Source organism: Somniosus microcephalus, chromosome 11, assembly GCF_052327205.1.
Source record: "Somniosus microcephalus isolate GS21.2 chromosome 11, FLI_Smic_1.0, whole genome shotgun sequence".
In the NCBI taxonomy this organism is placed as follows: Eukaryota; Metazoa; Chordata; class Chondrichthyes; order Squaliformes; family Somniosidae; genus Somniosus; species Somniosus microcephalus.
In genome coordinates this window covers 87605119-87630887 of record NC_140997.1, presented here as the reverse complement: position 1 = coordinate 87630887, position 25769 = coordinate 87605119, and the positions used below count along the sequence as shown (strand labels likewise).

Genomic DNA, 25769 nt, shown 5'->3' with positions numbered 1-25769 from the left:
GTTCAGGCTGTCACAGTGAAGGGCTGCTGTCCTGCCCTGGACCCGGTTCTGGGACTCAGAGGAACTGGCGTGTCCTTTATCCCTCCGCACTGCAGAGCGTGGCCCCCGGAGCGTGATCCCCGGAGTGCGATACCCATCAGTTTGGGACAATTTTCCCCACCAGACCTGGCAGGAAAGCTGAGATTGGATCCTGGCATGATGGGAATCTTGAATTTGTGATGTAGCGCATATGGTGCGTTGTGTTTAGTGTACATGTCTTTGCTGATAATCCACTGCTAAGAGAAACCTGTAATGGTTCCCTTTATCAATCTTACTTTTGTTTCAATGCAGAAACGTCAGGTGTTGGTTACCATCGCTGAAATAAGCCTGCCACTTATATTTGCTGCAATTCTTATAACTCTGAGACAGCGAGTTAGCTCTGTGCAGTATCCGAATGCGACTATTTATCCCCCCTTCTACATTTATGATATTCCCTATTTCCCCCAACACCCTAAAGTCCAATGGAGTTTGGCTTACATCCCATCCAACGTGACTGCAGTGGGGACGATCGCAAAGATGGTGAAAAACACTCTGCAGAAGATAGTTCAAAGTAAGTGTCTTAACGTTCTATGTCACTGTCCTTTTACTGGGGGCAATCTTTTCTTTAATAACAACAGAAAATGCTGGAAAAACTCAGCAGGCCAGGCAACATCCGTGGAGAGAAAACAGAGTCAACGTTTCAGTTCGAAGACCCTTCGTCAGAACTGACCCTTCGTCAGAGCAATCTTTTCTTTCTCAGGACGGTGATGCAATTCAGCTTTTATTCTCTTGTCTGAAATGGTTGGGGAGCAAAGTCCGTGGGTGACCATCTGGCAGTTTCAATCATTTTTTTGTGCCGACACGAAAATGAGTGAATTATTTTACAACTTGATATTGTGGGTTTTGAACTCGCGACCACTTGGTTGCTGGTCCGGTATCATTAGTCTATAATAATAGTCTACGATACCCATTAGTACCAGGCTACGACACCCATTAGTACCATGCTCCGATACCCATTAATACCAGGCTATGATCCCTATCAAACCTGAACCACCAAGGTGCCATTTAACCCTATGTAATCTGAACCATGTATTAAAGAAGTCTTCTTTCTTTGCAGTTGTAGGTTTCCAAACAGAAGCTCAGTTTAATGAATTTATTAAATCGGCAAACAAGTCAGCAGAGAATGTGCTGGTAGCTCTTGTAATCGACCATGACTTTAAGCACCATGATGAGCCTTTACCGCTGCAGGTACGTGCTATATTAGTAAGTCCTTACCGCTGTACGTACCTGCTACATAGTGAGTTTGACTGGAGGTGCAAAGGTGATGTTTGCCGAGTGTTAGTGTGGAATCCTCCACTCTCTCACTCTCTGTGTTTTTATGCTCCATATATTGGAAGCTTTTCTTTAATCGCTAAATGTTTAGTGTACATTTTGTGTTTTACTGAAGTAAGTAGGGTTTATTGCAGAAGGAGCTCACAATCACCCTTTCCGTTCCTGCAGCAGATGTTAGGAATTGAGGGGAGTGAAACTCTCCTGTCTCAGGAAGGGGATGCTGTTCCATGACCTCTTGCACTCTGGTTTGCAGAAGTAGCTTGTGTCGGGTGTGGTGTGATTAAATCCTGGAGAGTGGGACCAGCATTCTCCGTGAATTGCTACAGCTCGTGTCACTATGGCGGAAGGACACACTACCGTACGTATGTTGCAGTGAGCCCTGTCGAGCTGTAACTCCCAACACTGGTGGTTTTGCTGAATAGGAACTCCAACTAATAGTGGTTTCATTGTTTTGTTACTTAGATATCTTTGAAGCCATCAACAACTTTGGAATGTTCTTTAGTGCCTCTTGGAGTCTGCCAGATTTGCCAGAATTTGAAATCCTGGACTTGAGGTTATTGTTATAACAAAGAATTGTTGGAAAATTCGTTATTTTGCTCTTTGTTCACTTGCACATGGACCAGGAGCCAGCACTGTACTCGGAGCTGGGCACGAGATCACAGTGTCCCTCAGAGGACTGTTCTGTCCTCAGTTTCTTGCTAACAGGATGTCTGCAACTCCAATCTAGAATGAAAGTGCTCCTTGTGATGGTACTGGCCATAATGTGTTTCTGGAAGCAGGGGTGGTATTGGTTGACTCTGGACGGATCACAGTGCAAGGTACACTGCCTCTACGAGCTTCTCTTCCATCCAGTTCAGATGTATGTGGGAGGTTGTACTGGAGTTGGCTAGATTGCAGGGAAATGGACAAGCCAAAATATCACAGTACAAACGGATGGCAGACAGTAACTGGTCCCAGTTGGAGGCCTGCACGCTCAACTCCACTGTTCTCAATTGGTTATCGCTATATAGAGATGTAATTGGTATAATCGATATAAGCAATAATGTCACCAAGCCAGTAATAAAAACCTAAACGAGCTCCACTAATCTATCACCCAAATAGTTTCTCTGCTGTAGCCGCAGTGTTAGGGTGTGTTTGTTCAGATCAGGGTGTTTGAACTGGGCCACGGGAGCCCTGGCTGCCGGAGCCCGGGCAATCAATCCTCCTTGTGCTCATCTTTCTTGCTCGCTTTGTCCAGTGTGAATTTTCTGGGCCGGGAGATTTGGAAAGGGCTGTTCTGAGCATTGAGCTTGGTGTTAAATCAACATCAGCTGTATGCAAATTAATGGGAACCTCGTATGAGGAGAATGGCCAGTTAGGCCAGTTAATCTGTTTTGGTGATGTTGATTGAGGGAGGAATGTTAGCCAGAACATCATGTAATTAGTAATTGTTGATTTTATCATTTTAGGTAAGCTATCACCTGCGGTTTAAATACAGTCCTCAGAACGCACCCCTTGGGGAATTAAGTAGTCTCAATCCAAACCGAGATCAGGACTGGAACACTCAGTTCCTTTACCCACTTTTCCAGGTACCTGGGCCTCGTGAGCAGTACTTCAAGGACGGAGGCAATCCAGGTGAGCTATCAGTGCTGACCCTTCTACAGCTTCACTCATACAGGCGAGCAAGCCAGGTGGACAGAACTTGACATCTGGACACCCCGCCCTGTGTCCTGATGGCATCCGTTGCAATTTATTTTGGGGTAGGATGGGAGAGAAATTTAGATTTCTTCATTCTAGGAATAGTGAGCGCAGGTTTATGGCAGTGAGAGTTAAAATTCTTTGATGTGAGCTACGCGCCACTCTCGTTCTGCACCCCGCTGCCCTTAGCTGGAGTGTCGGCATAGTTCCTTGTTGGGTGAGGCACTCCTGTTATCTCTTAATACGCAGATTCTGTCTTGTACCTAGCACTTGTTTTTCGTGATGTTTGTCTAGCTATTGCAAATCATTCTTCTTGTTGGCAAGAGTTTGATCCACAACAAGGAAGATGTTGAGTTCTCTCTGGTTTCAGCTTTGTGTTAAGTGCTTCAGGACATGCTTAGTTGCTATTTATGGTGCCATCACATCCGCCATGGCATTTCAGAATGAGATTGGCAGGACAGACTCCAGCGATAGAAACCGCTCCGCCCTTCCCCCTCCGCTTCCCCCCTCCGCTTTCCCCCTCCGCTTCCCCCCTCCCCTTTCCCCTTCCCCCGCCCCCTCCGCTTCCCCCCTCCGCTTCCCCCTTCCCCCCTCCGCTTTCCCCTTCCCCCCTCCGCTTTCCCCTTCCCCCCTCCGCTTTCCCCTTCCCTTTCCCCTTCCCCCCTCCACCCTCCGCTTCCCCCTCCCCCTCCACTTTCCCCCCTCCCCTTTCCCTTCCCCCTACGCTCCCCCGCCGCTCGCCCTTCCCCCGCCCTTCCCCCTCCGCTCCCCCTTCCCCCTCCGCTCCCCCCTTCCCCCTCCGCTCCGCTCCCCCCTTCCCCCTCCGCTCCCCCCTTCCCCCTCCGCTCCCCCCTCCGCTCCCCCCTTCCCCTGCTGCTCCCTCTTCCACGACCTCAGGACATCCCAAAGCGCTTTACAGCCAATGAATTACTCTGAAGTGTAGTCACTGTTGTAATGTGGGAAACGTGGCAGCCAATTTCCGCACAGCAAGATCCCACAAACAGCAATGTGATAATGACCAGATAATCTGTTTTATTGATGATGGTTGAGGGATACACATTGTCCAGGACACCAGAGGGAACTCCCCCGCTCTTCTTCGAATAGTGCCCCGGGATCTTTTACGTTCACTAGAGAAAGCCGGCGGGGCCTCTGTTTAATGTCTCATCTGAAAGATGGCACCTCCAGTGCAGCACTCCCTCAGTATTGCGCTGGAGCGTTGGCCTGGATTATGGGCTCGTGTCTGGAGTGGTGCTTGAACCCACGACTTTCTCAGAGATGAGAGTGCTGCCCACTGAGCCACAGCTGACACCTGCATGCACTCACACAATATCTCACGTGGATATGTAATTAACATCTCCCGCCATTCAGTAACCAAGGAGGTAAAGCAGTCTCAAGGATCAAAAAACACTCGCACTCTCTGCTTTTCATCTTACTATTTTACCAACAAACGCACAGAAAGGTTAAAATTCACATGCACACGCTGTGCGAATGTGAATTATGAGATCACATGACCAGTGGCAGTGTTAAATGCTGATTTTTTATTTACTTTAACTATTGGTTATTGTAGTATTAAAATAATGTGTCCTAACAGTGACTATCCTTGCTATAGTATGAATATAATGAATTATAACTGTGTTCTGGTAAAGCTCTTAATATTTTCAGAAGAAAGCAGAATATTCATGATTGTTATCCAGTTTTGCGGTGTACTTTATGTGCTGTATTCGTGTGCTTTGGTTTTTCTAAGGCTATTACCGTGAGGGGTTCCTGGCGACACAACTAGCGACAGACAAAGCCATTATCCGTTACCACGCCAGCACGGCAGCAGCCAAGGTGCTTTCGTTGTTTTCGGTAGAAATGCAGCGGTTCCCCTTCCCCCCCTACACCGATGACCTCTTCATTTTGGCAATCCAAACGCAGCTTTCATTGGTGGTCATGCTGAGCTTCACCTACACGGCACTCAATGTCACCAAAGCAATTGTACTGGAGAAGGAAACCAAGCAGAAGGTAAAATGTCAATGTGTGCGCGCTTGTGGTCGCACAGAGTTGGTCAGAAGCAGAGTGCATTGTAAACAGAATGTAAAAGTTGGGAATTTGGTGAGAGTTGGAACTCGGAGCAGAGGTGGCAGGAGGTGCTGCTTTCTGCATCCAATACTTGTGGTGGTTTGTGTAGTCTAGAGGCAGTAAGTATTTAAAATGTTGTCCAGTGTTTTAGTGCTTAGTGTAAGTTAGTAAGTAAAAAAAAAAATGACAGTGGACTAAAAAGTAGATATAAATAATCTAGGCTAAGATATGGCAGAGGAGGTTGTGTGCCTGGACTGCAGTATGTGGGAGTTTGTGGACGGTGAGACTGTCCCGAGCGAACACGTGTGCAGTAGATGTCTCCGTCTCAAATCTCTTCGGCTCAGAGTCATTGAGCTGGAATGCAAGTTGGAGACACTCCGACACATAAGGGAGGGGGAGGAGTACCTGGACAGTTTGCTCCAGACTTCGGTCACAGCTCGTAGAGAGGTGCAGGATCAGAATGGGGTTGGTGTGACCGATAGTGTGCAGAGTAAGGGGCACCCAGGTGAGATAAAGAAATACCATCCGCTGAAATTGATCCTATCAACTGGCACAATATACTTACTACCTGTGAGGATAAGGATAAATTCTGGTGGAAGGACAGCCAGCATGCTCTCATGGCACCTTGGAGCAGGAGGCTGTCCAGAGGGGGGAGGAGGGGACACATAATGTGGTAGTTGTAGGGGATTCAATAATTAGGGGGACAGATGGCATCCTTTGTAAGCAGGATAGAGAGTCCCACATGGTAATCATAATCATAATCAACTTTATTGTCATTGTTAGTGCACAAGTGCAGTACAACGAAATGTAGGCTTGCGGCTCCCGAGAGTGTACATTTAGATTAAGACATTTAAACATTCAACATTCATTTGGCTTGTAATACATTAACATAAACATAACCATGATAAAGTGCATTGGCAGATGTGCAGGCTTTAGAGTTTATTTGTGGAGTTCAGTAGGATGACAGCCCTGGGAAAGAAGCTGTTCCTAAATCTGGTCGTACGGGTGCGAATGCATCTGTAGCGTCTCCCAGATGGCAGGAGGGCGAACAGACTATGGCTGGGGTGGGTAGGGTCTTTGATGATGGTCCGTGACCTCCGTAAACAGCATTTCTGGTATATGTGCTCTATGGTCGGTAGCCGGGTGCCGGTAATGCGTTGGGCAGTTTTTACTACCCGCTGCAGGGCTTTCCAGTCATAGTAGCTACAGCTGCCATACCATACTGTGATACAGTTTGTCAGGATGCTCTCTATTGTGCAGCGGTAAAAGTTAGAGAGGATCAGGGGTGACAGGTTACATCCCTTCAGCCTCCTTAGGAAATATAGGCGCTGCTGGGCCTTCTTCACCAGAGAGGAGGTATTGAGGGACCAGGAGAGGTCTTCCGTGATGTGGACTCCGAGGAACTTAAAGCTGTCCACCCTTTCCACCACAGCCCCATGGATGTGGATGGGGGTGTGACTTCCGCCTTTAGACTTCCTGAAGTCCACAATGATTTCTTTGGTTTTCTTGATGTTAAGGGCCAGGTTGTTATCGGCGCACCACTTCACGAGATGCTGGACCTCCTCCCTGTAGGCTGACTCATCGTTGTTGGTGATCTGGTCTACTACCGTGGTATCATCCGCAAACTTGATGATGGTGTTGGAACCGTGAACAGCCACACAGTCGTGGGTGAAGAGGGAGTAGAGGAGGGGGCTCAGCACACATCCTTGTGGGGCCCCCGTGTTCAGGGTCGGGGGGGGGGAGGTGTGGTTACCTAATTTGACAGACTGGGGTCTGTTTGTTAGGAAGTCCAGGGTCCAGTTGCAGAGGGAAGTGTTCAGGCCAAGAGTGTGGAGTTTGGTGGCCAGCTTGTTGGGGACGATAGTGTTGAATGCTGAGCTGTAGTCTATGAACAGCATTCTGATGTAGGTCTCTTTACCATCTAAGTGATTCAGTGCAGAGTGTAGAGCAGTTGTGATTGCATCCTCCGTTGATCTGTTTGCACGATAGGCAAACTGGTGTTGGTCAAGAGAGGCGGGAACACTGGCTTTGATGTGAGCTAGGACCAGTCTCTCGAAACACTTCATTATGATGGGTGTGAGTGCGACAGGTCGATAGTCGTTCAGGCACGTCACAGCTGTTTGCTTTGGCACAGGAATAATGGTAGCGGTCTTGAAGTATGTAGGGACTACTGCCTGGGCCAATGACAGATTGAAGATGACGGTGAAGACATCAGCCAGCTGATCAGCACATTCCTTGAGTACCCGTCCAGGGATGCTATCAGGTCCAGCAGCCTTTCGTGTGTTCACTCCGCGTAGAACACCCCTTACGTCGGAGGTCGACAGAGTGAGCACCTGGTCTTCTGGGGGTGGCAAGGCTTTGGTAGCCGGCTCCCTGTTGTCCCTGTCAAAGTGAGCGTAGAAGTTGTTAAGCTCCTCCGGAAGGGAGGCATCGCTAACCGGGGGGCTGGTGTTTTTACTCTTGTAGTCAGTGATGGACTGGATGCCTTGCCACATGCGCCGGGGGTCCGAGTTGTTGAGGAAATGATCCTCTATCCGCAGTATCTGTTTCCTTTTGGCAGTCCTGATACCCTTTTTTAGGTTGGTCCTAGCTGCACTGTAAGCCGCCGCGTCGCCAGATTTAAATGCTGCGTCGCATGCTTTCAACAGCGAGCGGACCTCTCCGTTCATCCAGGGTTTCTGGTTGGGGTATGTCCTGATATTTTTATGGGTCGTGACGACCTCGACGCAACTGTTAATGTAGAATAGCACTGTGGATGCGTATTCCTCGATGTCATTATGGGCAAACATGCCCCAATCAGTGCGTTCGAAGCAATCCTGAAGCTCCGAGACTGCCCCCTCTGGCCATACTTTCACTGATCTCACTGATGTTCTCCCTCTTTTGATGAGCGGTTTGTATGCCGGGGCTAGAAACAGGGAGAGGTGGTCAGACTTCCCAAGGTGGGGGCAGGGAATGGCCTTATAAGCATCTACAATGCTCATGTAGACTTGATCCAGTGTGTTCTCCCCTCTTGTGGGGCAGGAAACATTCTGGTGGAATTTCGGTAGTACAGATTTTAAGTTTATGCGATTGAAGTCCCCCGTGACGATAAAAGCTCCGTCTGGGTGCGCAGTTTGTTGTTCGCTGATGGCCCTGTAGAGGTCCTTCAGTGCTAGTTTGGCATTAGCGTGTGGTGGGATGTAGACCGCAGTGATGATAACAGCCATGAATTCCCGAGGCAGGTAGAAGAGTCTGCACCTTACCATGAGTAATTCCAAATCAGCCGAACAGGATCTATCGATTATGTCCGTGTTAGTGCACCAGGCATTGTTAGTGTAAATGCACAAACCGCCTCCCTTGCTCTTACCGGAGTCTGCAGTTCTGTCGGCGCGGAAGACCGTGCGTCCTTCTAGCTGGATGGTGGTGTCAGGGATGCCGTTGTTCAACCAGGTCTCTGAAGATCATGGCACAGCATTCCTTTGTCCCTTTCTGTGAGGAGAGATCAAGTTTGATCTCATCCATTTTGTTTTCTAGTGACCTGACGTTGGCCAGGAAAATACTTGGGAGGGAGGGTTTGTGTGGGGCCCTCTTCAGCCTATTTTGGATTCCTGCCCTCTTACCCCGCTTCTGCTTGCGTTCCCTGCGCGGTCTGCGCCGACTTCCGGCTGGGGAAGGACGCCACGCTGGTCCCGGGGATCGGGCGATGTCGGGAGGCAGATCGACGGCGCCGAGTGTGAGCCGCATGCAGTTGGCCCCGATATCGAGGAGCGTCTGCCGGCTGTACAGTAGGTCTGCCCTCAATTCCCGTATCAGCAGAGTCCAGAAGAGACTCAGAAAGAGGGTAAAAACGCTCAGTCTCGGGAGCGACAAAGCCGCTGCGTCCATGCGCGCCGCCATTTTTTTTTGTTTTTATTATGTTGTCTGCCTGGTGCCAGGGTGAGGGATATCCTGAATGGCTTGAAAGGATATTGGAGAGGGAGGGGGAGGATGCAGTTGTTGTGGTCTATGTTGGAACCAATAACTTAGGGAAGAGTAGGCAAGAGGTCCTGTTTGGAGAGTACCTGGAGCTAGGAGCTAAATTAAGGGACCTCAAGGGTTATAATCTCTGGATTATTACCCGAGCCACGTGCAAATTGGTGTAGGGATAAGCAGTTTAGGGAGGTGAACACGTGGCTGAAGGAGTGGTGTGGGAAAGAGGTGTTCTATTTCATGGGACTCTGGCACCAGTACTGGGACAGGAAGGAACTGTAACGTTGGGACGGGCTATACCTGAACTGTGCGGGGATCAGGGTCCTAGCGAAAAGGATACATAGGGTGGTCACGAAGACTTTAAACTAGTAAATTGGGGGGGGAGGGCTCGGGTGGAAAAGGTAATATAAACAATAGTTCTAAACCAAACGAAAGGGAACAGAGTAGAGTAATAGCCAGCAATTGTGCTTTAGACATTACAGGTAAAGGGAAAACTAAAATATGTAAAGTAATGAAATCAGGAGAGAGACATAAGAAATGTGAGTAAAACATTAGAGCCGAAGGACAGGTTAGGATGTGTGGCCCAAATAAGCATTCTTTATAGAAACCCTCGGAGTATAAGGAACAAATTGAATTAATTGCAGGTGCAAATTCAACTTGGAGGGTATGACATGATGGCCATTACTGAGACATGGCTGCAAGACAGGCAGGACTGGGAGCTGAACCAGGCTATAAGGTCTACAGGTAAGATAGGGAAAATGGTAAAGGGGATGGAGTAGCCTTAGTGATTAAGGATGAAATCACTTCAATGATGAGAGGATATAATGAGAGGTAAGCAGGCAGTGGAGACTTTATGGGTAGAATTAAGAAATAGAAAAGGGTTTAAAATTGTACTGGAGCTGTGTATAGGCCCCTTGGTAGCAGCTGTGAAGCGTTAGAATGTATAAATGCAGAAATTAGACAAGCGTGTAGCAAAGGTTTCAGTGGGGGATTTTAACTTTCATATAGATTAGGATAAACAGACTAGCTGAAGTCAGAAAGGTAGTGAATTTCTTGAGTATGTTCAAGATAGTTTTCTGCAACAATATGTCCTAGAACCAACAAGGGGGCAGGCCATATTACATTTAGTAATGAGTAATGAGCCAGATTTAGTTAACAGCCTAACGATGCGTGAATGTTTATCTAATAACGATCAAAACATGATCGAGTTCAACGTAGTGTTTGAAAGGGAGAAACACGAAACAGCTACTAAGATTCTAGATTTAGTAAAACTGACTTCATTGCAATGAGACAGAGACTGTCCACAGTAAACTGGACAAATCTGTTATTTGGTAAAAGGACAGATGTTCAGTGGGAGGTGTTCAAAAAAGAATTTAATGTGATACAGAACCAGTTTATACCCCTAAGGGGCAAGAGTTCTACTTGCCAAAAAAACGGCCGTGGATGACTAAAGAGGTAAGGGACAACATAAAACTAAAAGAAAAAGCAGACAAAAATCCAAAAACTAGCACAGATCCTGGCAACTGGTAGAGATACAAAGAACAACAAAAGGTGACAAAACAGATAGTAAGAGCTACAAAAAGGGAGTATGAAAAGAAACTTGTAAGTGATAGCAAAATCAACACAAACAAATTTTACAATTATATTAGGAAAAAAAGCGTGGTCAGGAGCAACATGGGCCCCTTGAAAACTGATAACGGTGATATTATAAATGAAAATAAGGAAATGGCGGACATGTTGAATAATTACTTTGCGTCAGTATTTACAGTAGCGGAAGAGGATAGCATGCCGGAAATCCCAAGGAAACTAATATTGAATCAGAGACGGGGATACACCAAAATTAACATAAGCAAAATAACAGTAATGAAGAAAATAATGGCACTAAAGAGTGACAAATCCCCAGGGCAAGATAGATGGTTTCCATCCCAGAGTTTTAAAGGAACTGGTGAAACACATTGCAGAAGCCCTAACTGTAATTTTTCAATGTTCTCTCAATTTGGGAACCGTTCCTTTAGAATGGAAAATTGTGCATGTCACTCCGCTATATAATAAAGGTGAGAGAGGGAAACCAGTTAATTATAGACCAGTTAGCCCAACATCTGTTGGCAGGAAATTACTAGAGCCTATAATTAAGGATGGAGTGACTGAACACTTCAAAAATTTTCAGCTGATCAGAGAGAGCCAGCATTGTAAATGGTAGGTCATGCCTGACGAATCTGATTGAATTTTTTGAAGAGGTTACTAAAGTAGTGGGCAGGGGAATGTCAACGGGTGTTCCAGAAGGCATTTGATGAAGTCTCTTATAAGAGATTGTTAGCTAAAGTTGAAGCTCATGGAATTGAAGGCATATTATTGACCTGGTTAGGAAATTGGTTGAGCGGCAGGAGACAGAGAGCAGGGATAATGGGCAGGTACTCGAATTGGCAGGATGTGACTTATGGTGTCCCGCAAGGATCAACTATTCACTGTATTTATTCACAACTTAGATGATGAGATAGAAAGTCATATATCCAAGTTTGCCGATGACACAAAGATAGGCAGCATTGTAGGCAGTGTAGATGGAAGCATAAAATTACAAAGAGATATTAATAGATTAAGCGAATGGGAAAAACTGAGGCAAATGTGAGATCATCCACTTTGGACCTAAACAGGATAGAACAGGGTACTTTCTAAATGGTGTAAAGCCAGAAACAGTGGATGTCCAAAGAGACTCGGGGGTCCATGTACATAGATCATTAAAATGTCATGGACGGTACAGAAAATAATACTTTACAGCTAGAGGACTAGAATACAAGGGGGTAGAATCATAGAAATTTACAGAACAGAAGGAGGCCATTCAGCCCATCATTTCTGCACCGGCTGACAAAGAGCGATCCAGCCTAATCCCACTTTCCAGCTCTTGGTCCGTAGCCTTATAGGTTACAGCACTTCAAGTGCATATCCAAGTACTTTTTAAATGGGTTTCTGCCTCTACCACCCTTTCAGGCAGTGAGTTCCAGACCCCCACTGCCATCTGGCTGAAAAAAGTTCTCCTCAACTCCTTCTACCAATTACTTTAAATCTATGCCCCCTGGTTATTGACCTCTCTGCTAAGGGAAATAGCTCCTTCCGATCCACTGTATCTCGGGCCCCTCATAATTTTATACACCTCACTTAAGTCTCCCCTCAGCCTCCTCTGTTCCAAAGAAACCAACCCCAGCTTATCCAATCTTTCCTCATAGCTAAAATTCTCCAGTCCTGGTGACATCCTCATAAATCTTCCCTGTACCCTGTCTAGTGCAATCGCATCTTTCCTGTAATATGGTGACCAGAACTGTACGCAGTACCCTGGAAGTTATGCTACAGCTATACAAAGCCACCTTTAGCCCGCACCTGGAGGACCGTGAGCAGTTCTGGACACCACACGGTAGGAAGGATATGTTGGTCTTGTGGAGGGAGTGCAGCATTGTAAGACGTTCAGATTGTCTTGACAGTTTATAGAGTTCAGACTCGTGGAACAGACAACTCGAGACAAAGATTTCAGGGTAAACTATTCTTTACTTAAAATCAGCAAGAGGTTACAAGTAAGTACCAAATAGAATTCGCACTCAATTCATTTACTAATTACAAGCAAGCACGCACAAATCTAAAATCATTTAATTCAAGCTCAAGTGGTCATAAGCAACCACATACATACTAACACCAGTGAGAGGTCAATTCAGCGATGACTAGACGTATGACTTTAACTGGCAACTGACCAGGTCGCCCACGACTGCAGCCACAAATGTCAGTCTACAACAAAACTTATACAACAAAACTTGGCAACTCGCCTACGGCATTCATGCCCCAAACTGTGTGGATAACATTGTTTTTCTCTCTCTCTCGCTCTCTCTTTGATGCTTAGTTAACCAAGGCCAGACAGTCAAGGGTTGGAAAGAGTCGTCGTTTTCACATTTGCAGGTTGTTGACTTGTGGTTCTCACAGAATTTTCAACATCTTATCTTTTGGAGGAAAAGTACCAACACATCACTTATTTTACAAATGTTTTAGCCAAGCAGTCTCTTGCCCTCAAAGCTTGTCAGTAGATTTGGTCACTTTTAGCTTCAGTCAAGTTTACCGTGGACAGTGTTACATAGTCCACCCTCAAGTGTCTGTACCTGAATTTAAGGTCACAGACACTTATACGTTATCGTCTTCCTCTTCTTTCCGGGTCTTCTGTAACAGCTTGACCAATGCTTGCTGCTTGTGGCGTCTGTTGACTCGACAAGTTATTATCAGTAAATATAACACAATCACCAACTGAACAATGACTAAAACATGGGAGGTAATTCTTATCCAGGGGTGAACCTCGATATTCATACCGATATCCCACCAAGACGAATCATCCCCAATCTTAGATATTTCTTTGTGCAGATTCCGGTTTTTCTGGGCCAGGGTATAAAAGTGCTTTTGAGACTGACTAACTCGTTGCATTAACTCGACCAGGTGTTCTGGTAGAGGTGAAATGTCATAGCCGAATCGAGTCACGTACTGGTGTAATTGCTCTTTTCGTTCATCTTCTACAGCGATACCTACTTGCCTATGCGAATAAAACCCGTGCCCCAAATCTTACAGGTTGGACTGGGATAAAGCAAAAAGTTCCCACCACAATGGGACAAGTCAGGTTGTTACCATACTGGTATTCCCGGTGTATGGTGGAGACATAATACTCACCTTTCCCTCGATATGCAGAGTCAACGGGGAAAAGCTTTCCTGCAACTACTTTCATGGTGCAGTTCCATTCTACCCCATCCCAATCAAACCTGCACGCAGGGGATGCGTGTTCTACCACATCATAAGGGCAGAAGAATGTGTCCCGAGTTTGAGCGCACCCGGTAAGCTCTGGGGCCACCCAAGTGGTCCTATCCACCCGGGTCACATACTGCGGGGGTTCGTCATACCTTACTAAGTGGTCTCCCTGACGTACTCCTATATTCTCCACGCGGTATAGAGGATTTAGGGTTGCCTTTTCGTGCAGGATGGGATAATACAATACCATCCCTAATAAGGTGATGTCGTTCTGTTCCTGCAAATGACAATAGTGTTTTACCGGGTACACCTGTACTAACGCCCTGGCTTTACACATAGTTATGGTAAATTGGTAAGTGGACATTGCCCTCAGGTGTCGATTAGTCACCCACAAGGGAAGTTTCCCCTCCGCAACGCGCTGGAGGTTTTCACGGGCTTGTTCCACTAACCAGGATCCATACATTACACAAACATCATTTCGCGTGGCCTCACTAGAGGCATTCAGATTCTACGTTAAAATTTGGTTTATCTTTTTAAAATGGGATGCTAAATAGTTAACCACGTCGTGCAGATGAATGGTTATAATTTGGTCCTCCTTCAATTTCTCTTGTTCCAGACCATTTTATTCAGAATTTCCTTTAGACGATTTCAAACTGCCTTTACGGATTGATCCAAATTAGCCAAATCAAGGCTATTAACGAGGGAGGTTCGGTATTAAAAACAGTGGCTGCATCATTTATCAGCCCCCTTCGCATTCTGATATGGTCCACTTTAATCCCCTAACTGACATTGTTTTCTTCAATGATCTCAGTATATTCCCTTAAATTATTGTTAAGTCCATTACCATCTCCTGAGCCCTGGCAATATAATGGGTCTAATTCCGATTCCACCAGTGTTGTGCTGGCCCTTTCCCAAAATCCCTCTATTAATTCCTGCACCATTCTCCCATATAACCGCACTGTTTCTGGTTTGCACCAGTTTGGTAGTCCCACCTCAGTCAGATGTAATATCACAGGTATCACCTGTGATGCACATCATGGTACAATATCATCCGAGTTGGGATTACCACTAACCCATTTGTCGGCCCCAGAGTGTGTTTGGGACAAATAACCTGGGTCTGTGTTTTATTGATAGGAGGGGGAAGTTTAGGACGGACTTTCAATTCCACCATGTGTATTCTGTTTTTACATTCCTGCACATGATAATGTGTGCAACCCTCCGAACCCCTACACGGCCTCCCCCCCCCTGTCCATGAACCATTGGTAGGGACCCATGTCATCTGTTCCATTCGCTTGGATACTTTTCCCGCCTATCCAGTGGATGGGAGCTCCACAAAGTGGCTCTGTGGATACATAAGTATGGTTGGATGGCATCCTCGAAGGGTTTACGCACCCATAGATTCCCTTATGCTCTTGTCACCACCGTGGCCAACACAACAGAGTGTCTCCTGCTGCTCAGGATTGGGTCAGGCTTCCTACGTTCCCCTGAGGGTTCCCTATCTGATAATACCTTGAATGGTCACTTGGTTCTGCTTGTAAAAACTACACCCTTGGCCCGGTGTGGTGATCTTTGCATTTTATGCATACCCTCCTTACCTTCCTGGACCTCATAATTGAAAACCCATACTGTCCCTGAACACGCGGTTTCGCAATCACCCTTGATGTACTGGAGGGTAATGTTTCAAGTGGCATCCCGGGGTGGTGTCTCCGGGGCAACTGCAATTGACCTATTATAGGGAAAATAGTTAGTGGTGGTCCAGTATGACGAATAGGCTGACGTGGAATCTTCGAGACAGAGCAGAATCGCGACCATTGGCCAGAATAATTCCTTCATTTTATACAGTTCAGGCTCTCAATACTGATGGGTTTTAAAAAAACAAAACAAAATGGGACTTCCTACTTTTCTTTTTCTGTATAGGGCAATTTTCGACTGACGATACTTCAGGGGTGTCTTTTATTTCTTTTACTACGTCGTGGGGTAGGAGGAGTCTGTTGGACTCATCTGTGGACAGGAGGTGATTTCAGACCTGGGGCGAGGCGGTTTCTACAGCTCCCATGTCCTGTCCACCTTCATTTGAATCATACTGTGCCTGTGGAGGCGCCACTTCAGGCAGGGGCACCTCATTGGGTGGGGGTGTCCCATTAGGCCACCCCTTCTTCATCATCCCACTGAAGTGGCTGAGTCAGTCTCACCGTGCTCATAATTGTGGCTTGTTGTCTTCTTGACCTGCTAGTGGGCTGAAAAACCATTTGATTTTCTTGGGTAACTGAACCGTATACACCATGGGACTGGCTTTGTCAATAATGTTATACAGCCTCTTGTAGAGGGGTTCAAAACACTCCTCCTACCCTCGCATAGTTTCATACCATTACCTGGCTCCCTACTTCCCACTCCTGAGGTTTACTCGGAGTCAGGTGTAATCAGTTGTGTTGGTGTGCCTTCCCAATGTTGTGGGCGGCCCTCAAGTTCAGTTCTTTTAAAGTTCCCCACAGGTCACTCAGGAATTTGTCCTGAGTCACCTCTTTAATTTGTTTATCAGTCAGAGTGGGGACCAACAGGTGTGTGGGGTTCGCATGAGCCTCCCCATTACCAATTCATGAGGGGAGTGACCTGTTCCTTTGGACTCTTTACTACGGATTCCCATAAAGATTTGGGGAAGTACCTCATCCCACTTAGTGTGCTTTTTGTTTAATTCCTTTTGCAGGGCCAACTTCAATGTACGGTTCATTCTTTGCACAATTCCAGATGATTGTGGGTTGTGGGTCACATGCCATTTCCCTTCAATTCCAAGCAATTTCAGAGTGGCTTGTATTACCTGACCTGTAAAATCACTTCCCTGGCCTGAATCTACCACATCTGGAGAATACCTCCCTAACTAGGGTCTTGGCCGTCCATGAGGCTGTGGCCGACTTGCACGGGAAGACTTCTACCCGCCTGACAATCTTGCACCATCAACACTCATCTGGCCCCCTGCTTAAAAGAAAAAACAGACAATCCATTGTGGCTTGCCTACGAGCCCAATGGGTTAATTAGTCAATTCCTGATTCCCTTCTGTCACTGTGGGGAAACATTCACTTAAAATTAAGAAACTTAAATTTATCTGAGGAAGAATGTTCTTGCCATGGAGGGAGTGCAGCGAAGATTCACCAGACTGATACCTGGGATGGCAGGAATGACGTATGAAGAGATTGGGTCGATTAGGCTTATATTCGCTAGAGTTTAGAAGAATGAGAGGGGATCTCATTGAAACTTATAAAATACTAATAGGACTAGACAGAGTAGATGCAGGAAGGATGTTCCCGATGGCGGGGGAGTCCAGAACCAGGGGTCACAGTCTAAGGATAAGGGGTAAGCCATTTAGGACTGAGATGAGGAGGAATTTCTTCACCCAGAGAGTGGTGAACCTGTGGAATTCTCTACCACAGAAGGCAGTTGAGGCCAAATTATTAAATATATTCAAGAAGGAGTTAGATATATTTCTTAAGGCTAAAGGGACCAAGGGATATGGGGAGAAAGCAGGGACAGGGTACTGAATGTGGATGATCAGCCATGATCTCATTAAATGGCGGATCAGGCTCGAGGGGCCGAATGGCCTACTCCTGCTCTTATCTTCTATGTTTCTATGTTAATAATGTCCAATATCTTTAAATTTCATTCAGCAATAAAAAGTTGTTGTGTGGTGAATTAAAAAGAAACAGCTGTCAGCGGAAAGGGTTAACTCCTTTGCAGGTTTGTAAGAAGGCGGAGCAATTGTGTCACTTCACGTAAATTAAAAAAAAAACTTTCCCGATCGTAAAAGACAGGTTGATTTTCACAATTTAATAGGTTAGTTAACATTTTTTCAAAAGAAGACAATCCCAGATACCATCAATCAATGTCAGCTTGTGTCACAGCTTCTCGCAGCTTTCAGGTAAATTTAAAACAAAATCTTTGTGCCTTTAAAATTAGTAGCACCACTACAAACATTTTGTGAAACAACTCCACACACAACAATAGCATTTCTAATTTTTTCCTGGTCACACACACTTGAAATTGGTCAGAAATTTCAAAAATGCCAATTGTTGATGTGATTGCCTCATGTCCAGAACTAGAGGCTTTCACACAATTTACACCAACCAGAATTTCACCGTGACCACAATAAAGTCTGGTTTAAACAGGTTAATTAACCTCAATAACTCCAATTCAATTCAAACCAATATCTGAAACTAACCTTGAAAAAGAGGGAGAAGCTTCCCTCAGCTTGTAGCTTCTAAACATTAACCAAATTAAGAAGACAGTGCTTTGTAAATGTTCAAATTGATTTAAAATAAAATCAAACAATAGCTATTTTTTGTAATCCAATTAAAACAAAATACTTTCAAAAAGTCCAAATTCATTTTCTACCAGACACGATTAGAAACCATGGCAACCGTAACTTCAAGGCTGGAGCTTACCTTTTGTAAAACAAACTGCCTCTGATTTACAGTTTGCTGTATAAATCGTTCCAGTCAAAATATATCCACAGCATTGTCTTTAACTTAAAAAATGCAAATCACAAAGTTTCTCCCACTTCTAGGTGCACAATCTTAAATTGAAATGGACATATTTAACACATCCACACACACAAAACTTCCAACATCCAAGACAAAGGGTTAAACGGCTTTAGCTCCATGCACAGAAAAGTGGGTGGAGCTAAAACAAACACAGCAAACACTTTCTTTCAAAGACAGACTTTCAGACAAAAGGAATACTGTAACTTCTTAAAATTCATAGTCAGGAAAACTTCCACACTTTCTCACAAACTGAAATTCCAGCATCCTTTAAGGTTCCTTTCACTCAGCAAATCTTGTGTTTCATTTGTCTTGGCACAGACGCTGATAGCTTCCGTGTCGCTAAAACTTTAAGTTTCCTTTTTTCCTTCTTTTAAATTGTTGTCTCAGCACCTTTTCCCGGCTCCCCAAAACCCTGTTTTTTCCATTTCTTTGCTAAGTTTTCAGATTGCAACTTAGATCATTTTCCCTCTTTATCTCTTACTCTTTATACTTATTACATTCAGTGTGGTCCCCACGAGCACACCGTTCCTCTAGAGCCAGTTTCTGGGTGACCCCAAATGCAACCTTCAGGTCCTCATTGATCTTTTCTGCCTGCTCTGACCGATGTCTCTGTTTGGATAGTTCTTTTGACAAGGCATCGCACTGATTCTGATTATTTATACACTGGCTCTCGAGTTGTTGTTCTTTATTACACCACCTCTCCTCCTGTTCTAACTTTTCCTCAAGCCTGTTTCTACGTTCCCTTTCTTCTTCTGTTTCTTTCCTTAACTTGATCTTTACCCTTTCATCAGATTTAGCCTGCCTCTGATAGGGCAATAAACAAATGGATTTCCTTAACCTTTGCTGACACATGGACCCTTGGGTCCATTGTTCAGCCTCCAATACTGGATCATCACCATCTATAATGACCCGTACCCATCCCTCTTTGAGGGGTAACTTCGCTGTCACATATTTCGTGACTAACGCTTTCATCGTCTTTGCCATTGTTTGTTCCGAATGGGTCCCTTTTCGGGCGCCAAATCTGTAAGACGTTCAGATTGTCTGACAGTTTATACAGTTCAGACCCGTGGAACAGACAACTCGAGACAAAGATTTCAGGGTAAACTATTCTTTACTTGAAATCAGCAAGAGGTTACAAGTAAGTACCAAGTACACAAACCGTACTTAATTAATTTACTTATTACAAGTAAGCACGCATGGAGTATACAAAAACAATTCACACTCAATTCATTTACTAATTACAAGCAAGCACGCACGAATCTAAAATCATTTACTTCAAGCTCAAGTGGTCATAAGCAACCACGTACGTACTAACACCAGTGAGAGGTCAATTCAGCGATGACTAGACGTATGACTTTAACTGGCAATTGACCAGGTAGCCCATGACTGCAGCCACGAGTGTCAGTCTACAACATCCCTTATAACCCAAAACTTGGCAACTCACCCACAGCATTCGTGTCCCAAACTCTGTGATTAATGTTGTTTTTCTCTCTCTTCCTATCTGTTTTGACGCTTAGTTAACCAAGGCCAGACAGTCAAGGGTTGGAGAGAGTCGTTTTTCACATCTGAAGGTTGTTCACTCGTGGTTCTCACAGAATTTTCAAGATCTTATCTTTTGGAGGAAAAGTACCAGCACATCACTTATTTTACAAATGTTTTAGCCAAGCAGTCTCTTGCCCTCAAAGCTTGTCGGTACATTTGGTCACTTTTAGCTTCAGTCGAGTTTACCGTGGACAGTATTACATAGTAGATTTACCCGAATGATACCTGGACTCCAAGGGTTAAATTATGAGGAGAGATTACACAAACTAGGGTTGTATTCCTTTAGAAGGTTAAGTGGTGATTTGATCGAAGTTTTCAAGATATTAAGGTGAACTGATAGGGTAGATAGAGAGAAACTATTTCCGCTGGTTGGGGATTCTAGGACTCGGGGGGCACAGTATAAAAATTAGAGCCAGGCTTTTCAGGAGTGAAGTTAGGAAACACTTCTATATGCAAAGGGTGGTAAAAGATTGGAACTCTCTTGCGCAAATGGCAGTTGATGCTGGGTCAATTGTTAATTTTAAATCTGAGATTGATAGATTTTTGTTAAAAATTAAGGAATATGGGGCAAAGGCGGGTATATGGAGTTAGGTCACAGATCAGCCATGAATCATTGAATGGTGGAACAGGCTCGAGGGGCTAAACGGCCTACTCCTGTTCCTATATTGTGTGTACATACTAGTTGGTTAGACCATCAAAATTTATTCTTTCCCTTCTATTTTTGTCAGAATCTTAACATGTTTATTAAACTAGTACTGCTTAATAATAGTTTTGTGATATTACTTTGTTCTGTGATGGTTAATTGCTGTATCTTTACCAAATGAAGCCAGGACGTTTACTGTTGATGTGAGCTGGTAGACAGGTGGCTCTGATGGCCTGTGGCCTTGTTTTTTTTTCAGGAGTATATGAAGATGATGGGACTCAACAACTGGCTGCATTGGTTGGCCTGGTTCTTCAAATTCTTCCTTTTCCTTGTCATTTCAGTATTCCTCATGACTCTGCTGTTTTGTGTGAAGGTATGTGTTTGTTTAAAGCCCTTTGTTTAGGGTTCGGCCATTTTCACTCGGCCTCCAGTTGAGAGTATCTGGGCTGCTCCTGTCACAGCTGCCAGCCATGTCTCAGTGCACTCTCACCTCTGAGCCAGAAGGTCATGGGTTCAAGTCTCACGCTAGAGACTTGAGCACAATATTTAGGCCGACATTCCAATGCAGTACTGAAGGAGTGCTGTACAGAGGTGCTGTCGTTTGGATGCGATGTTACACCGAGGCCCCGTCAGTTGGACGTAAAAGATCCTTTGGCACTATTTCGAAGAACAGCAGGGGTGTTCTCCCTGGTGTCCTGGCCAATATTTAGCCCTCAACCTACATCACTGAAAAAACAGATTGTCTATCACATTGCTGTTTGTGGGATCTTGCTGTGTGAAAATTGGCTGCTGCGCTTCCTACATTACAACAGTGACGACACTTCAAGTAATTCATTGGCTGTAAAGCGCTTTGAAGCTGTAGATATACAAGTCTTTCCTTTCCTCTTTTCTTCGTCGTCGGCGGGAATTTCAGCGCCAGCAGCGGGGCTATAAAAGTCCCAGAGACCCAGGTAAGGCCTCCGTGCATCAGCGGGAATTTCAGCGGCAGAGCGGGGCTATAAAAGACCCCAGAGACCAGGTAAGGCCTCAGTGCGTCGGCGGGTGTTTCAGCAGCAGCAGCGGGGCTATAAAAGGCCCCAGAGACCAGGTAAGGCCTCAGTGCGTCGGCGGGTGTTTCAGCGGCAGAGCGGGGCTATAAAAGGCCCCAGAGACCAGGTAAGGCCTCAGTGCGTCGGCGGGAATCTCGAGCGGCAGCAGCGGGGCTATAAAAGGCCCCAGAGACCAATCTCCAGTCTGGGAAGGAGAGGGGTAAAAAGTAATCCAAGTGTGACGTCACCAGAAAGCGGGTAAGTGATTGGTTGGTGAGTATTTCTCCCTTTTTAAGCTTAAATCTCTTTGGTTTATAGTTTCTAAGGTGTGATATTCACCATCTAGAATCGGGGCAGAGGGTATTTAAGAATAATATTAATAAATGTAATTAATTACATAGAATGGGAGATCAGGTGATGTGTTACTGCTGCAATATGTGGGAGCTGGTGGACACCATTGATGCTCACGGTGATCACATTTGCAGTAAGTGTTGGCTGCTCGAGGAACTCCGGCTCCGTGTTGAAGAGCTGGAGTCCGAGCTTCAAACACTGAGACACATCAGGGAGGGGGAGAGTTACCTGGACTCTGTGTATCACGAGGTATTCACACCAATTAGATTAATTAATTCAGATGTAGTCCGTGGCCAGGGTCAGGATGGTGTGACTAGAAGTGAGGCAGGTACAGGGATCCAGGAGGTAGTGTTGGAGGAGCCGCAGCCCTTGCACTTGTCCAACAGGTTCGAGGCTCTTACTCCCTGTGAGGATGGGAACAGGGACTGCGGGGAGGATGAGCAACCTGGCCACAGCACCGTGGAGCGGGGGGCCATTCAAGTGGGGGGAGTTAAAAGAAATGTTGTTGTGGTAGGGGATAGTATCGTTAGGGGGATAGATAGAGTTCTTTGCAGCCGAGAGTGAGAGTCCCGAAGGCTGTGTTGCCTGCCCGGTGCCAGGGTTAAGGACATCTCCTCTGGACTGGAGAGAAACTTGGAGTGGGAGGGGGAGGATCCAGTTGTCGTGGTCCATGTTGGTACCAACGACATAGATAGGACAAGGAAGGAGGTTCTGCTGAGGGAGTTTGAGCAGCTAGGGGTCAAATTAAAAAGCAGAACCACAAGGGTAATAATCTCTGGATTATTACCTGAGCCACGAGCGAATTTGGCTAGGACAAATAAAATTAGAGAGTTAAATGCGTGGCTCAAAGACTGGTGTGGGAGAAAAGGGTTTTGCTTCCTGGGACACTGGCACCAGTACTGGGGCAGGAGGGAGCTGTTCCGTTGGGACGGGCTTCACTTGGCCAGTGCTGGGACTAGAGTCCTGGCGGATCATATAACTAGGGCTGTAGAGAGGGCTTTAAACTAACTAGTGGGGGGGAGGTTCCCAGAGAGCAAATAATAAAAATGACAACAGAGAAGGTCATAGACTTAGGTAGCAGTGGGGAAATTAAAAACCAGAGCATGTCAGGAAGGGGCAGAAGGTATGGAGTAAAAGGTAAAGTAATAAAAAGGGCAAAAGCAGGAACTAAGTGTCACAAAACATCTTTGAAAGTTCTCTATCTGAATGCACGTAGCATTCGTAACAAAATAGACGAGTTAATGGCACAAATAACTACATATGGGTATGATCTTGTGGCCATTACAGAAACATGGCTGCAGGGTGACAATGCCTGGGAATTAAACATACCAGGTTATTTAACGATCAGGAAGGACAGGCAGGAAGGAAGGGGAGGTGGGGTGGGAATCACTGTAATACAGAGAAATGACATTGGGTCAAAAGATCAGGATAATGAAACAGTTTGGGTGGAGGTAAGGAATAATAAGGGGAAAAAAACACTAGTGGGCGTAGTCTATAGGCCTCCGAACAGTGGCAACTCTGTTGGACGGAGTATCAATCAGGAAATAGTTGAGGCTTGTAATAAGGGAACATCTATAATTATGGGGGATTTTAACTATCATATTAATTGGACAAATCAAATTGGGCAGGGCTGCCTTGAGGATGAGTTCATTGAGTGTATTAGGGATGGGTTTCTTGAGCAGTATGTAACTGAACCGACCAGGGGGCAAGCAACCTTAGATCTGGCCCTGTGTAACGAGACAGGATTAATTAAAAATGTCCTAGTAAAGGATCCCCTTGGAATGAGTGACCATAACATGGTTGAATTCCATATTCAATTAGAGGGTGAGAAGGTTGGATCTCAAACAAGCGTGCTAAGCTTGAATAAAGGAGACTATGAAGGTATGAGAGCGGAATTGAGTAGAGTGGATTGGGAAAATAGATGAAAGGGTAAGACGATACATGATCAGTGGTGTACATTTAAGGAGTTATTTTACAACTTCCAAAAAAATATATTCCACTGAGAAGAAAAGGGTGTAAAAGAAAAGACAGCCATCCGTGGCTAAGTAAAGAAATTAAGGATAATATTCAACTAAAAACAAGGGCATATAAGGTAGCCAAATCTAGTGGGAGGATAGAGGATTGGGAAAACTTTAAAAGACAGCAAAAAATAACAAAAAGATTGATTAAGAAAGGGAAGATAGATTGAAAGTAAATTAGCAAAAAATATAAAAACAGATAGTAAGAGTTTTTATAGTTATATAAAAAGAAAAAGGGTGGCTAAAGTAAATGTTGGTCCCTTAGAGGATGAGACCGGGAAATTAATGGTGGGAAATATGGAGATGGCAAAAACACTGAATGAATATTTTATATCAGTCTTTACAGTAGAAGACACTAAGAATATCCCAACACTGGACAAACAGGGGACTAAAGGGGGGGAGGAGCTAAACACGATCAAAATCACTAAGGAAGTGGTACTCGGTAAAATAATGGGACTCAAGGCGGATAAATCACCTGGACCTGATGGCTTACATCCTAGGGTCTTGAGGGAAGTGGTGGTAGGGATTGTGGATGCATTGGTAATAATTTTCCAAAACTCCCTGGACTTGGCAAAGGTCCCGGCAGACTGGAAAACTGCTAATGTAACACCCTTATTTAAAAAGGGCAGTAGACAGAAGGCTGGAAACTATCGACCGGTTAGCCTAACATCTGTGGTAGGTAAAATTTTGGAGTCCATTATTAAGGAGACAGTAACAGGACATTTGGATAATCATAATTTAATAGGACAAAGTCAGCATGGTTTTATGAAGGGGAAGTCATGTTTGACAAATTTGCTGGAGTTCTTTGAGGAAGTAACATATAGGGTGGATAAAGGGGAATCAGTGGACGTAGTGTATTTAGACTTCCAAAAGGCATTTGACAAGATGCCACACAAAAGATTATTGCTTAAGATAAAAAATCACAGGATTGGGGGTAATATTCTGGCATGGATAGAGGATTGGCTATCTAACAGAAGGCAGAGAGTTGGGATAAATGGTTCATTCTCAGACTGGCAATCAGTAACTAGTGGTGTTCCACAGGGGTCAGTGCTGGGTCCCCAACTCTTTACAATCTATATTAACGATTTGGAGGAGGGGACCGAGTGTAACATATCAAAGTTTGCAGATGATACTAAGATGGGAGGGAAAGTAGTGAGTGAGGAGGACATAAAAAACCTGCAAGGGGACATAGACAGGCTAAGTAAGTGGGCGGAGATTTGGCAGATGGAATACAATACTGGAAAGTGTGAGGTTATGCACTTTGGCAGGAAAAATCGTAGAGCAAGTTATTATCTTAATGGCAAGAAACTGGAAAGTACTGAAGTACAAAGGGATCTGGGGGTCCTGGTGCACGAAACTCAAAAGGTTAGTATGCAGGTGCAGCAAGTGATTAAGAAGGCCAATGGAATGTTGGCTTTCATTGCTAGGGGGATAGAATATAAAAATAGGGAGGTATTGCTTCAGTTGTACAAGGTATTGGTGAGACCGCACCTGGAATACTGCGTACAGCTTTGGTGTCCATACTTAAGAAAGGACATACTTGCTCTCGAGTCAGTACAAAGAAGGTTCACTCGGTTAATCCCGGGGATGAGGGGATGGACATATGAGGAGAGGTTGAGTAGATTGGGACTCTACTCATTGGAGTTCAGGAGAATGAGAGGCGATCTTATCTATCTATCTATATATATATTCTATCTATATATATAAAGCGGCTCTTCTGTCTGTCCGTGTTCTATACGTTTGAAAGTTATAGAGCGTACCGATGCGCGCGTCGCCTCAAAAGAAAGCTTGCGATTCCGGACCGGTCATAGGCGTATTTACGTTTCGGCCGGACAAAAATCGCGCTCGTGGT

At 45.1% G+C, this 25769-nt stretch overlaps 1 protein-coding gene across 1 annotated transcript; it reads left to right on the top strand.

The window, feature by feature from the left end:
• Window positions 1–324: 324 nt before the first annotated feature.
• On the top strand, window positions 325–21014 carry LOC147110700 (phospholipid-transporting ATPase ABCA3-like). The gene is made up of 6 exons (XM_085999951.1): window positions 325–589; window positions 1136–1266; window positions 2799–2964; window positions 4772–5031; window positions 9681–9780; window positions 20777–21014. The coding sequence occupies exons 1-6, from the start codon at window positions 325–327 to the stop codon at window positions 20953–20955; spliced, it is 1101 nt and encodes a 366-aa protein (XP_085856077.1). The 3' UTR covers window positions 20956–21014.
• Window positions 21015–25769: the final 4755 nt, after the last annotated feature.